Source organism: Zootoca vivipara, chromosome 8 (assembly GCF_963506605.1).
Source record: "Zootoca vivipara chromosome 8, rZooViv1.1, whole genome shotgun sequence".
Taxonomy (NCBI): domain Eukaryota; kingdom Metazoa; phylum Chordata; class Lepidosauria; order Squamata; family Lacertidae; genus Zootoca; species Zootoca vivipara.
The window spans coordinates 85809783-85822689 of NC_083283.1; the positions used below are offsets into that span (position 1 = coordinate 85809783).

At 43.9% G+C, this 12907-nt stretch overlaps 1 protein-coding gene across 4 annotated transcripts in view; it reads left to right on the plus strand.

Annotated features, from left to right (window-relative positions):
• Nucleotides 1–12907, plus strand: part of RIN2 (Ras and Rab interactor 2) — a 68316-nt gene that overhangs the window by 20100 nt on the left and 35309 nt on the right. For all 4 annotated transcript variants that reach the window (XM_035101975.2, XM_035101972.2, XM_035101971.2 and 1 more), the window contains 2 exons: nucleotides 5913–6007; nucleotides 12058–12250. In XM_035101975.2, the coding sequence (XP_034957866.2) occupies nucleotides 5913–6007; nucleotides 12058–12250 (288 nt within the window). The remainder of the gene's footprint in view (nucleotides 1–5912; nucleotides 6008–12057; nucleotides 12251–12907) is intronic.

Below are 12907 nucleotides of genomic sequence, written 5' to 3' on the forward strand. Positions count from 1 at the left end.
ATCATTCACATAATTAGCAATGGCTCGAATAGTTTTTAGTTTGTTTTTAGCAAAACACAGAGATACAGGGGTCCCAAGCTGGATCAGAACCCTTCTGGTGGGTAGGGATGCTTTATCTGGATTTGGCCACCTGCACCTGCTGTTTGCTTTGGGGGGAGAGCTCCTATTGGTACCAATGGAAGCTTTTCTTTTGCAGCAAGTAGCAGGTGTGGAGGACTTGATCCAGACTGCAGCAGGAGACAAAAGGATAAAAGCCTTTCTCCCCACCACCCATTTTTAATGATATTAAAAGTAAGTCCATAAGACATACCATATTAAAGCCCATGAAGTTCCGAAGAGATTGGTGTTTTTAGTTTTGATGTATCTCAATCCTGGGCTGAGCTTTAAAGGTTTTTGTGCAAGGCCAAATATGTTTTTTAAAAAAATTAAATTCAAACCCTCATAACTCAAAAATGGGATGAGATAAAAAATAAAAATTTAGATTTAAACTTAGTTTTCATCATTTAACAAGTGTACAAAATATTAAGAAAATTGAATGACATGAGGTAAAAAAGTTTGATCACTTGATATGGAGTAACTTGGCTGATCTCATGTCTGTAACATCAGTCTAATTTTTGAACTTTCTTTGTTCTCACCCCCTTCATTGTGTAACACCTTGCCCCATGCTTTTGTGACTTTTGGGTTGGTCCCAATAATGATATCACCCAGTTGTAAAGTCTGGCACTCCCTTTCCTGTCATTGCCTTATCAATTTACTCTGTTTACCTCAGAGCATTTGAAGCTACCTGTATTTGGATTCACCTTGAATCACTTCTGGTGTTTTCAGCTTGTGTGCTCACTGTGAAAAGAAAAAGGGGGAAGCCATTATTATTTGGATAAATGGAAATATAGCGTGCTTTGTAACGTCTTAGGAGAACAATGTGTGGTTCCACTCTTAATGACTGTATTTGCAGTGGAATGTTTTGTATGTGCTACCACAGCGCAGGTGGCGCTGTGGTCTAAACCCTAGGGCAGAGGTCAGCAAACTTTTTCAGCAGGGGGCCAGTCCACTGTCCCTCAGACCTTGTGGGGGGCCGGACTATATTTTTTGGGGGGGATATGAACGAATTCCTATGCCCCACAAATAATCCAGAGATGCATTTTCAATAAAAGGACACATTCTACTTATGTAAAAACACACTGATTCCCGGACCCTCCACAGGCTGGATTTAGAAGGCGATTGGGCCGGATCCGGCCCCCAGGCTTTAGGTTGCCTACCCATGGCCTAGGGCTTGCCAGTCAGAAGAACAGCGGTTCAAATCCCCGTGACAGGGGGAGCTCCCATTCTTCGGTCCCAGCTCCTGCCCACCTAGCAGTTTGAAAGCACGTCAAAGTGCAAGTAGATAAATAGGTTCCGCTCTGGCGGGAAGGTAAACGGCATTTCGGTGCGCTGCTCTGGTTTGCCAGAAGCAGCTTTGTCATGCTGGCCACATGACCCGGAAGCTGTCTGCGGACAAACGGCAGCTCCCTCTGCCAATAAAGCAAGATGAGCGCTGCAACCCCAGAGTCGTCTGCGACTGGACTTAATGGTCAGGGGTCCTTTACCTTTACCTTTCTACTGGAAAGAGGTGTGTCTGATGCCTGTATAGTGGACTTCTGATCGGTGGTGAATGCGCAAGCAGAGGAAATATAAATAAAATGTCAAAGTTATGTTTTATATAGCATTCATTTCTGGACTGCTGTGTGAAGATGGAGTTTGCTCAGAATAAAATACTGCTTGTATCATCCATGTTTAGAGCTTGTGGTGTGGATCCCTCTGGTGGACACAACTGTGAAAGATATGCTCTTTAAAGAGCCCAAGATTCCATCATACCCAAACAAAAGCCAGAGTGTATATGGCTGGGTGCTCAATTCTCAGTTGCTCCCATTGAAAGATACAGGCTTTGCCTCACACTCAGCAATCTGCAAAGTGGAGTATAGCAACAGCAACAGTGTCCACTACCCCCAGAAACTTGCAGGGAGCAAGTTATCCTATCCCAGCAGTAAAAGTACACCCTGAGTACTTTTAGCTGAGTGATTACCATTCACTGCTGTGGTAAAAATAAAATAAATTGCCACACTAGGGGCAACTTTGCAGTGGGAGTAAATTATCCCTGTACGATGGGCTGCCTGGCTCCATTTACTGTGCATCGCAGGGGTTTCTGTAACATAAAATCTTTCACTTCGCACATGAACCTGTGTTCTGACTACAGTAACAACAGACATTTTGAGGCCTGTATAGCTTAATTGTTGCCTTTATGAATTGGTGATGCTAAATTGCAGCAAAGTGTGCTTTAAATGGAAAGTCTGGACTTTGAAGTCATCTTACTTTTACTTGCCATTTCATATTGTATTGTTTAACTAATGTTTTGTAGTTATTTTAAATTTATGTGGAGTGCCTTATCTGAGTGGTTGGAGCAGCCGAGCAATTTCATTGTTCCCGCAGGGGGGCAATGACAATAAAGATTATCTATCTACTGTATCTATATATCTTTTGTGTCCAGCAGGGGGCGCATGAGCACTAGAAGCCCCAGCAACAAAAATACCGTACTATCCTAGGCCACAACTTTGTAGATGTGGTGAACCTCCACAGGCATTGTCTTCAGGGTTCCATGCCTGTGTAAGTTGTGCCTTGCTACGTTAGACTGAAATCCACTTTCTAAGAGTCTCAGAAGACACTAGAAATTGACCCAGGGTTTGTGTCCTGCCTTCCATAACACCCCAACCACCCTCATTCCTTCTATAATGGTTTGAAGTTTTAGACAGAAATCCCTCAGAAGTGAAATTGTGCCCTTGATCCCAGAAACTGAGCACCATCCCATATTCACCAAATGTGCCGTTGTGAACAAACCTGTGCAGCTTTCAAAGGAACCAGAGTAGCAGAAGTGGTGTAATAGATCAGAAGGAGTGCTATATTGTGAAAGTACTAATGGAGACGATATTAAGGGTTTTCTCAACAAAATACAGTAACATATAATCCAGGCTTTGCTACTGGTACAGTGTTAGTGTTCTGTGTAAATTATCAGTACTATTATATTATTACTACTATATTTTATCAAAATCTGCTTCTGCTTCAGAATACCTGCATGTGCTTAAGAGGTATCAACAGTCAAATGAATTGCCAGGATTTTTAGTAAAAGAGAATTATGTTTTTGTTTAATACACGGAACTCTTGTATTTTAACCAATGTAGCATTGAGAATATAGACATTGGAACATCATAGTGAGGAATTAATTTTTCCTAGGGGTGGACCAGCAGATTTCAAGTCTGTTAAATGTTGCAAATTACTTTGTATTTTTTAATATAAAAAACAAGGGGTTGCCACCCCTGCTCATGTTACTTGCCAGCCATTCACAGCTCGCCTATATATTTCCATCTCTGTTTTATTCAAACTTCTGCTATTGTTTAAAACCACAATTTTAAAACCTGCCTTCTCTTTTGTTCCCCTGCCCTGACCATGCAAACTCAGGATTGTGATGCAGCACTACAAATTCTCCAATGAGGGCTACTTGATGACAGCCTTACATTTTGTGTATATAGGGAGAAATACTGTATACTAGAATACACCTTTGTTTACAGTAGAGGTAGGGAACCTGTGTATTTGACCCTGCTAAGAGAAAGAGTGGCATGCTCTGGTGCATGGGGTCACGAAGAATCAGACACAACTAAACTACTAAACAACAACAAAGAGAAAGAGAGAAACATGGATAGAAAAGTACCCTTTGGTTACCATCAACCAAGACCTCAAATAAACTTTTGAAAGAAAGGCTTATTCATTCCTTACTCATGCTTAGGGCCTTGCTGCGTTGATAGGGGAGCTGGCCTGTGCTTTTAGCCTTGTCCCTGACATTGTTGTGCCTTTCTGCAACAGCTGTGTGTTGGGCACTGTTGTCTGCAGTGAAATTCCAATGTGCGCACATCTGCTTGTGTTGTTGAGGCTCCTGCAGCTGGAACACCTGCACAATTCTGCAATTATGTCCTGATAGTTCATAGCTCCCACTTAAGCAGCAGCTCATGCATTGGAATTTTACTTCACACAATTGCACACAGCATGTGGTTGTTACAGAAAAGGAGCACCAGTGTTGGTGGCACAGCTTAAAAGTTCTCCATCCACACAGTGAGGCCTACATGAAAGCAATTTATAAATGGGGCTTAGCTGGTTCCCCCCCCCCTTTGATTTTTGGTAATAGTTTTCCAAAAATGCAAACAAACCTAGCCAGAAGTAAAACAGCTACAGATTCCAGGCAGGCTTCATGGAATCCAGCTTGAAAGACAATAAATTACAGATACCAGTGTAACAATTACTTGATATTTATAGGGTGGAGCAGCACTTCAGATACTTTCCTTCTGTACTTTCCATACATTTTCTAAAAATAGATAACAAGTGGCAAAGGAAGGGTCTAACCTGGTTTGGTTCTTAGAAACTCTGATCTATTTATTGATGCAACTCATTTCACTAGATGTTCCTAGCTGGGACTGAACGGTGAAATCAGTTTGGCCTTTCCAGTGTGAGGCAACTTCTTTTTCTGGCAGGAAACCAGATACTGTTTTTTCCTGCAAAACAAATAACTTTGCTTCAGTAGTATTTCACATTAATTTGGTAGAATGTTGAAAGAGCTGTCTTTTCCCTTCTTATGGAGGGTGTAGCAAACTACCTTCCCATCTCACATAAGTGAATAATTAAGGGAGCCATCCTATACTCAGGAAGCTGGCATAAAGCAAGTGGCTGTAAGTGAAGCCACTGCAAAGTAACACTAGATCCAAACTCTCTTCAGCAGTTGGGCTACTGGTAGCTGAGCCAGACAAAGCCTGGCAGAGGGGAAACAAGCCTTTAAAATAGTGTTTGATTTACACCACCCTTTTTGCTAGCTTAACTTCATATGCACAAGCTGAACAGGCTAGAATCCAGCCTAAGCACGCATACCCACCCTCCTGCTGGTCCTGCCCCCAGAATGCCCCCTTTTAAGGACTTAAACCAGCTTGGGCTCAGTTCAGCCTGCTGGAGATACATTGGTGTACCTTGAGCTGATCTGAGGATTGTTACTCACTGGCGTAACCTGGTTGTGCTGGAAGCCTCCAACTCAGCCGGTGATTCACTGGATCCTATTTCTGCTCATCCCAGCAGAATTTATTTGCTCCCTATGTGCCCAGCTTAGGGACCCAGGTGGCGCTGTGGTTAAACCACTGAGCCTAGAGCTTGCTGAGCAGAAGGTCGGCGGTTCGAATCCCTGTGACGGGGTGAGCTCCCGTTGCTTGGTCCCAGCTCCTGCCAACCTAACAGTTCGAAAGCACGTCAAAATGCAAGTAGATAAATAGGACCCGCTGCAGCGGGAAGGTAAACGGCGTTTCCATGTGCTGCTCTGGTTTGCCAGAAGCGGCTTTGTCATGCTGGCCACATGACCTGGAAGCTATACGCTGGCTCCCTCGGCCAATAATGCGAGATGAGCACGCAACCCCAGAGTTGGTCACGACTGGACCTAATGGTCAGGGTCCCTTTACCTTTATGTGCCCAGCTTAACATTTCTTATAAGGATGATTGAGGAAATGCTTTTTTGTAGCTTTTATTATTTTGGGTGTGTGTGTATGTGTGTGTGTAAGTCTCTTAATGGATTGCTTTTTGCTGGAGAGGCCACATATAAATCTTTTAAATAAACATTATCAGCTGTTGTTAATATATTTGGTTTTTTTATTCCTGGGTTGTAATCTGAACCATTCCATAAGCCTTCACGAGTTAAATGATGTTTTCCCCTTATCCTGATCTCTTTGAAAGAAAGGGAAGTCAAAATGGAAAGGAGCAAAATGGGTTGTAATCTTGAGTGACCCATTTTGCCTACTATTTTATTGCCACACCTCTTCCACTTGTTTGACGTCATACTGGTTTTGCCCTTTCTCTAGCTGATTGACACAATTGCTTCAGAAATCGGAGAACTGAAACAAGAAATGGTGCAAACAGATCTGGTGCTAGAAGATGGACCCACCAGTTTACAAAGGTTAGTAGCATTATATGGCAAGCGTTTTGATGTGGTTGTGCTACAGAGGTCAAGAAGGTGATATTTTCCACCATGCTGGTTAGTTCTTGGTACTACAACTATGAAACACTACTTGGTGCTTTGGCTAAGATTAAAGCAGTTTTCCATTGACAGTGACTGGTGATCAAAACTGTTGTGTGTTCATTCTTTTTATATGCTCCTGTAGTCATTTAGTGGTTACTGGAACATAGTTGTCCAACTTAAAACTAATAGAATGTAGAGTAGCGTGTAAAGAACTGAGTGTAGAAATGAATCTAGCTTTCAGGTTTAGTTACTGAGAGATTCTCATAATTTACAAACTAGTTTGAAAAAATTCAGATGGAAATAGTGCCCTTTCTGTTTTTCTGCATAACTGCTGATGCTATCTGATATATCTTTGAATGAAGTCCTGTTGCTGATCAGTAAATTGGAAGATCATGGGCCAAGCTGAAGTTCATTTAGGATGAGAATGCCAGCCTGGCATGTGCAATGGAAGCCTGATTAGATGAGGTATGGGAAATTATCACTTTCCAGCTTTGCCCAGCAGACTTCCTAACAGAGTAGCCAATTAGCCCTGGGGAAACAGCAGCAGAAGTGCAATCACCCTTTCATAAAACTAAGTCCTGGCCAGGCCTGGTCCCTCCATGAGGCAGACGGAGGCATCCTCCTCAGGCAGAGGCAGGCACACTGGCTTGGCCCTGCGACCATGGGTACTGGGGCCATGCATGCTGTGGGGGCTTGGGCGTGCAGCGCCAGCACATTGCGAGGGGTGTGTGTCAGGACATCCAGCAGCGTGCATGAGTGACATCAGCATGCCTCATGGTGTCACTCGCACTCACCGCCAGGCAGGCTGATGTCGCACACACACACGCCCCGCAGCATGCCTGCCACCGCAATTTGCCCGGCCCCTTCATAGAAGATCAGTGTACAGAGGCTGCGAAGGCTGGCAGGTGGCCAGACTTAATTCAAGGCAAGATAGAGGAGTTTTACTGGTAGATGAGCACTTGGAAAGCTGTTGTGAGCTGGGACATTGTTTCTTCTGGATGGGGTGGTACTCCTTCTGAAAGGTGTGGTGCGTACTTTGTACCTTGCCCTTTGCATGTCAAGGTAGGGTCCATGGCCAACATTTGTGCTTTTTGACTGGTGCTCCAACTATGACTCATCTTAGATCTGGTCATAGTATGTTTGCATCGCATCCAGGTTGACTATTACCATGTGCTGTACTTGGGGCTGCCTGGGAAGGCAGTTTGGAAACTACAACTAGTGGAAAATGCTACTGCCAAGGTAATGTCAGAGGTTGGTTACTTGGAATAAATAAATCCTGTTCTTTTGGAGGTGGGCTAGCTCCTTGTTTGTTTCCAGGCTCAGTTCAAACTTCTGACCTTTAACGTCCTGAACAGTGCTGTTCCATGATATCTAAAGCATCACTTACCCCTATATAAATCTGACAAATAGAAGGGGAAGAAATGGAGGCAGTGAGAGATTTTACTTTCTTGGGTTCCATGATCACTGCAGATGGTGACAGCAGTCACGAAATTAAAAGACGCCTGCTTCTTGTGAGAAAAGCAATGACAAACCCAGACAGCATCTTAAAAAGCAGAAACATCACCTTGCCGACAAAGGTCCGTATAGTTAAAGCTATGGTTTTCCCAGTAGTGATGTATGGAAGTGAGAGCTGGACCATAAAGAAGGCTGAACGCCGAAGAATGGATGCTTTTGAATTATGGTGCTGGAGGAGACTCTTGAGAGTCCCATGGACTGCAAGAAGATCAAACCTATCCATTCTGAAGGAAATCAACCCTGAGTGCTCACTGGAAGGACAGATCCTGAAGCTGAGGCTCCAATACTCCCTGGAAAAGACCCTGATGTTGGGAAAGATTGAGGGCACAAGGAGAAGGGGACAACAGAGGACGAGATAGTTGGACAGTGTCCTTGAAGCTACAAACATGAGTCTGTGGGAGGCAGTGGAAGACAGGAGTGCCTGGCGTGCTCTGGTCCATGGGGTCATGAGGAGTCGGACATGACTAAACAACAACAATATAAATCTTTGTTTTCCAGTTGAGAACTTCATGGAGGCTGTATTTCTAATATCATCATTGTCAGAAGTGGGGTTGTGAAGGGCTCTGTGCAGCAGAGGTGGGACAACAGATGCCTGTGCCTATATCTGCCTTTGACTGGACTTAACCGTCCAGGGGTCCTTTACCTTACAGCCCATTGGTACAGTTGGGAGCTCTTCCACTGTGCTGACCTGGTGTGCATTGCTGAGACATGGATGGCAAAGATGGACCAGTCACATCTTACCCAGGTCTGTCATACAGGGTGCTTGATGCAGCACCAATCCAGACTAGAGGTCTAGGGAGATGGGGCTGTCGTAGTTCACTGAAGTTTGCTCTTCCTCGCTGGGAAATGTGCTTTAGAGTGGGACTAGGGAGCCTGTATCTGAAGTTGGGTCTTGGAGACAGATTAGGGCTGCTGGTTGTGTACTGTCCACCCAGTGGCCTAACAGCCTCCCTCACTGAGCTGGTCACAGGGGTCCTGGAGGAATCCCAGACAAGAATTCTGGGTGACCAACTTGGGATTTAATGGCACCCATGGGACTGTCTCAGTTTGTCATAGGCCTGACATACAGAGCTGGGCCTACCCTTGACTTCGTCTTTGCTCCAAGTAGGGAGAGGGATGTTTTGAAAACAGGAAACTGTGATTGAATGTTAATTGACATGATTTAATTAATGGTATTGTGCGTTATTATGATTTTTAATTTTCACATACTGTTTTGGGCTGAAAAATTGTATATCAATAACATTTTACCTGCTCACTTTAGTTATGCTCACCTACTACTTATTCAAATAGATACTTGTTGAGTCTACATGTAAAATTAACCAGCACGCTACAGCTAATTCCGCTATAATTGTGACCTCATCTTTTACTAAAATGTCCTTGTGACAAGTGCCTGCACAGGTTGTTAAGTGCTGAGTAAATGTCCCTGCTCAACATTTTCCATCATATGGTGCACATTTGACAGCTACCGTAGTTTGCAAAGTACAGATACAAGTGTCCACATTCCCTGATTTAACAGCAGTGGCAGAGGAGAGAACTGTTGAGCATTATGTACTCACTGAGGGTCATTTCATGCTTATCCACCTCATTGTGCAAGTCGCTTCCACATGTCTGGGTCCTGCTGGTGACATATGTATCGAGCATGAGACTTGGCCACAGGTGGAAATATGGTAGCTTCTCATAGCAGCAGAAGGAACCATATCATGTCATTGTTCCTCCTGTGTACTAGTGTGGCAGTGGACCCAACTGCACAGATGCAGCTCCCACACTGTAGTGGTAATGAGTAAATCAGTTTGGAGAGGAAGTACAGCTTTGCTGTCTCTTCTTTTGAAACCAAACTGGAAGAACAGGAATGGAAGAGGAGAGCCTTGGTACTCTCTCCTCTTCCCACTGACAAGTCTGTACAAGGAGTTATGAATCATCATTCTGATGAAAAGGGTGGCGCTATGTGAGCGGTGGATGAACTGATGATGCTAGGGCACCAGCTTCTGCCCCTGTAATATTTTTCTTATTACAAAATACTCTTACTTTTGCTGGAATGTAAATGGTAAGTCACCTGCAATGAGTACTCTGTTCTTGTGCTGGTGCAGTGCTATACAATTCTTCATTGTGAAGTCATTTAATGAGTCCATTGTGACTGGCAGAACTGGAAGATACATTCGAGAGAGAAATATCTTTAGCCTGTGATCTTGCGGAAGCTTGTCAACATGTCTCTTAAGTTCCCAGGCTTCTTGTCCCAGAGTCTAGTTTCTGCATCACTAGATCACTTCTGTAATAGCCACTTCTGATGTGAGTTGCAGGATGCTTTTCCAACTTGATGAAAGGCAACTGCAATCATACATTGTAAAATAGGCTTGTGACGGAGGGAAGAAAGTTGGACCTTCATTGTAGTGCAGGTGTAGTTCAGCATGGTCAGTTTTTATTTAAAGTATGGAATGGATGCATAAGGTCTTGTGTTCTTCAAAAGAAAAGGTAAAATCCTGAAAGTTGTACTGAAAGCTGCAAAGAGCATATAAATTTGCTGGACACACACACATATATATAATAATACTATGGGTCTTTTCTTATAACAAAAAATTCGTCTAGCAAATCCCATAGGAATGCATTGAATTTTTTTTGCCCATAGGAACGCATTAATTGAATTTCAATGCATTCCTATGGGAAACCGCGATTCGCTAGACGAATTTTTCATAAAACGAATTCGTCTAGCGAGGCAACCTCCGCTCGAAAAATCCTTTTGTTAAGTGGAAATTTCGTTAAGCAGGGCATTCGTTAAGCGAGGCACCTGTGTGTGTGTGTGTGTGTGTGTGTGTGTGTGTGTATATGTATATATGTATGTATGTATGTATATATATATGTATATATATGTATATATGTATATATATATATATATATATGAGAAACAATGTCCAGCAAAATAACAGTTTATAATACAAATGTGTGGCTAATTTTTTAAAAAATAGGGTAAATAGTCTTTCATTTTATGGTAGAACAATAATTATATAATGTTTCAGAATGCTCAGAGTGCTTCATGTATATTAACTCAGCAATCTTTACAACAACCCTGTAAGGTAAACAAGTACAGTGGTACCTCGGTTTAAGAACAGTCCAGTTTAAGAACGATTTGGTTTACAAACTCTGCAAAACCAGAAATAGTGTCCCCGTTTGAGACCTTTACCTCGGTCTAAGAATGGAATCTGAACGATGGAAGGGTACCGGTGACAGGGAGGCCTCATCAGGGAAAGCGCGCCTCAGTTTAAGAATGGTTTTGGTTTATGAACGGACTTCTGGAACGGATTAAGTTCGTAATCCGAGGTACCACCGTATAATTATCTCCATACCACAGAAGTGGGGGCTTGGGCTAGAATAAGAGCATGCTGAAGGCCAGACTGAGGTGAGATTTGAATTAGGGACATCCTGTTCACAGATTACACTAAACACCACTTGCTCAGTTGCCACTCATTTTATACTATTAACTAGGGTCTCCATATTTCAAACCAGGATACCCCAAAAGTTTATTTTAGGAAACCATCAAAATTCCCCCTGGATGTCAATGCTGCCTTTCAAATCTCAGTAATGTCTGGACGCGTGTGGCACTGTGGGTTAAACCACAGAGCCTAGGGCTTGCCAATCAGAAGGTCGGTGGATCAAATCCCTGCGACGGGGTGAGCTCCCGTTGCTTGGTCCCAGCTCCTGCCAACCTAGCAGTTCGAAAGCACCTCAAAATGAAAGTAGATAAATAGGTAAACAGCGGGATGGTAAACGCCGTTTCCATGTGCTGCTCTGGTTCGCCAGAAATGGCTTTGCCATGCTGGCCACATGTCCTGGAAGCTGTACGCCTGGTCCCCCGGCCAATAACGCGAGATGAGCGCCGCAACCCCAGAGTCGGTCACGACTGGACCCAATGGTCAGGGGTCCCCTTTACCTTTATGGCAGCCCTATATTAACATAATTTATGCTGTTTCGTAACCTTGCCTCTAGACACTGTGTCCAAGAACAGGCAACAACACTCCCTAGCAAAGCTCACAAACAGCTAACTGCAATAAGTCAAGGATCGTCTCTTCCCAAATGAACCAACCCAGACCCTTCCATCATCATCCGAGGCCCTTCGTGTGCCTCCTCCATGAGAGGTCCAGAGGAAGGCAACTTTAGAACGGGTGGCTCCCCATTTGTGAAATGCTCTCCCCAGGAAGACTTGCCTGGTGCCATTATTATACCAGTATATCTTTAGGCACCAGGCAAAAACATTCCTCTTCTCCCAGACCTTTGGCTAATTAAACATTCTGTGGCCTTTTTAAAATGTGTGGGGGGCAGTTACTGTTTTGGCTTGTTACTATGGTATGTATTTTGTGTTTCTATATTGTAAACGTCTGTGTGATCCTTGCTTTTTAGCATAATATTTGGTGAAGGTACCGATGTCTTCTTGAGGGATCTAAACTTAGCCTTTAATTCCCCCCCCCTTATGTTGTTTACAGTCTAGAGAAAGACATGGATGACATGTGTCCGGATCAGAAAGATTCAAAAAGCATCATACGAGGTTCTGGATATGACAGCCTCCCCAATAAGCTCAGCATACTAGATAAACTTCTTCATACGCACCCTATCTGGTTACAGCTTAGCTTGAACGATGCCGAGGCAGTGGAAGTTCTGCAGTCCCAGCCTCCTGGAGTAAGAAATGCCTTTCATTTGACCTAAAAACAAAATAAATGCTTCTTTGCTGCACCCTTTTTTCACAATTGTCCAGAATGGTTAACTGTCAGAAAAGATTAAATTGACCTCCTCCTTCCCCTTCACTGCTCAGCACCACAGGAACAACTCTTTGCTCATGTGGTTGTAGTCCTCAGAGACATTATGAATCTGCCTTATCCCATGGCATCCTGTTGGTTCAGCTATCCCAAATTATTTCGCTTACCACCCCCTTTTCAGAAAAACAATAACTCAGCACCCCCTCACCCCCAAATCCACCTTCTTTAAGCAAACAAGTGAAGCCTGCCAGCTCAGTCCAATCCTCCCGGGGGGGGGGGGGCTGAGGCTGTCATTGGCCAAATAGGCAGGCAAGCTGTGGTCCACTTCCCAGGCCTGGGTGAAGCTGGAAAGGGTTCCCCCAATCCTTGGGAAATGCCTCGCCTCCAGCATGACTGCCAGATCCAGGGGAAGCGTCACTGTCCCGCAACAGTGCCCGATCTAGCAGTAAGTGTCATTGTACAACAGATGAAACATGTATGAATGGTTTTTCAAAGCAATGTGCACATGAGATTGCTACCACCCCCCTAGATTGTTCCAGCGCACCCTAGGCGGCAGTATCGCCCACTTTGGTAAACCCTG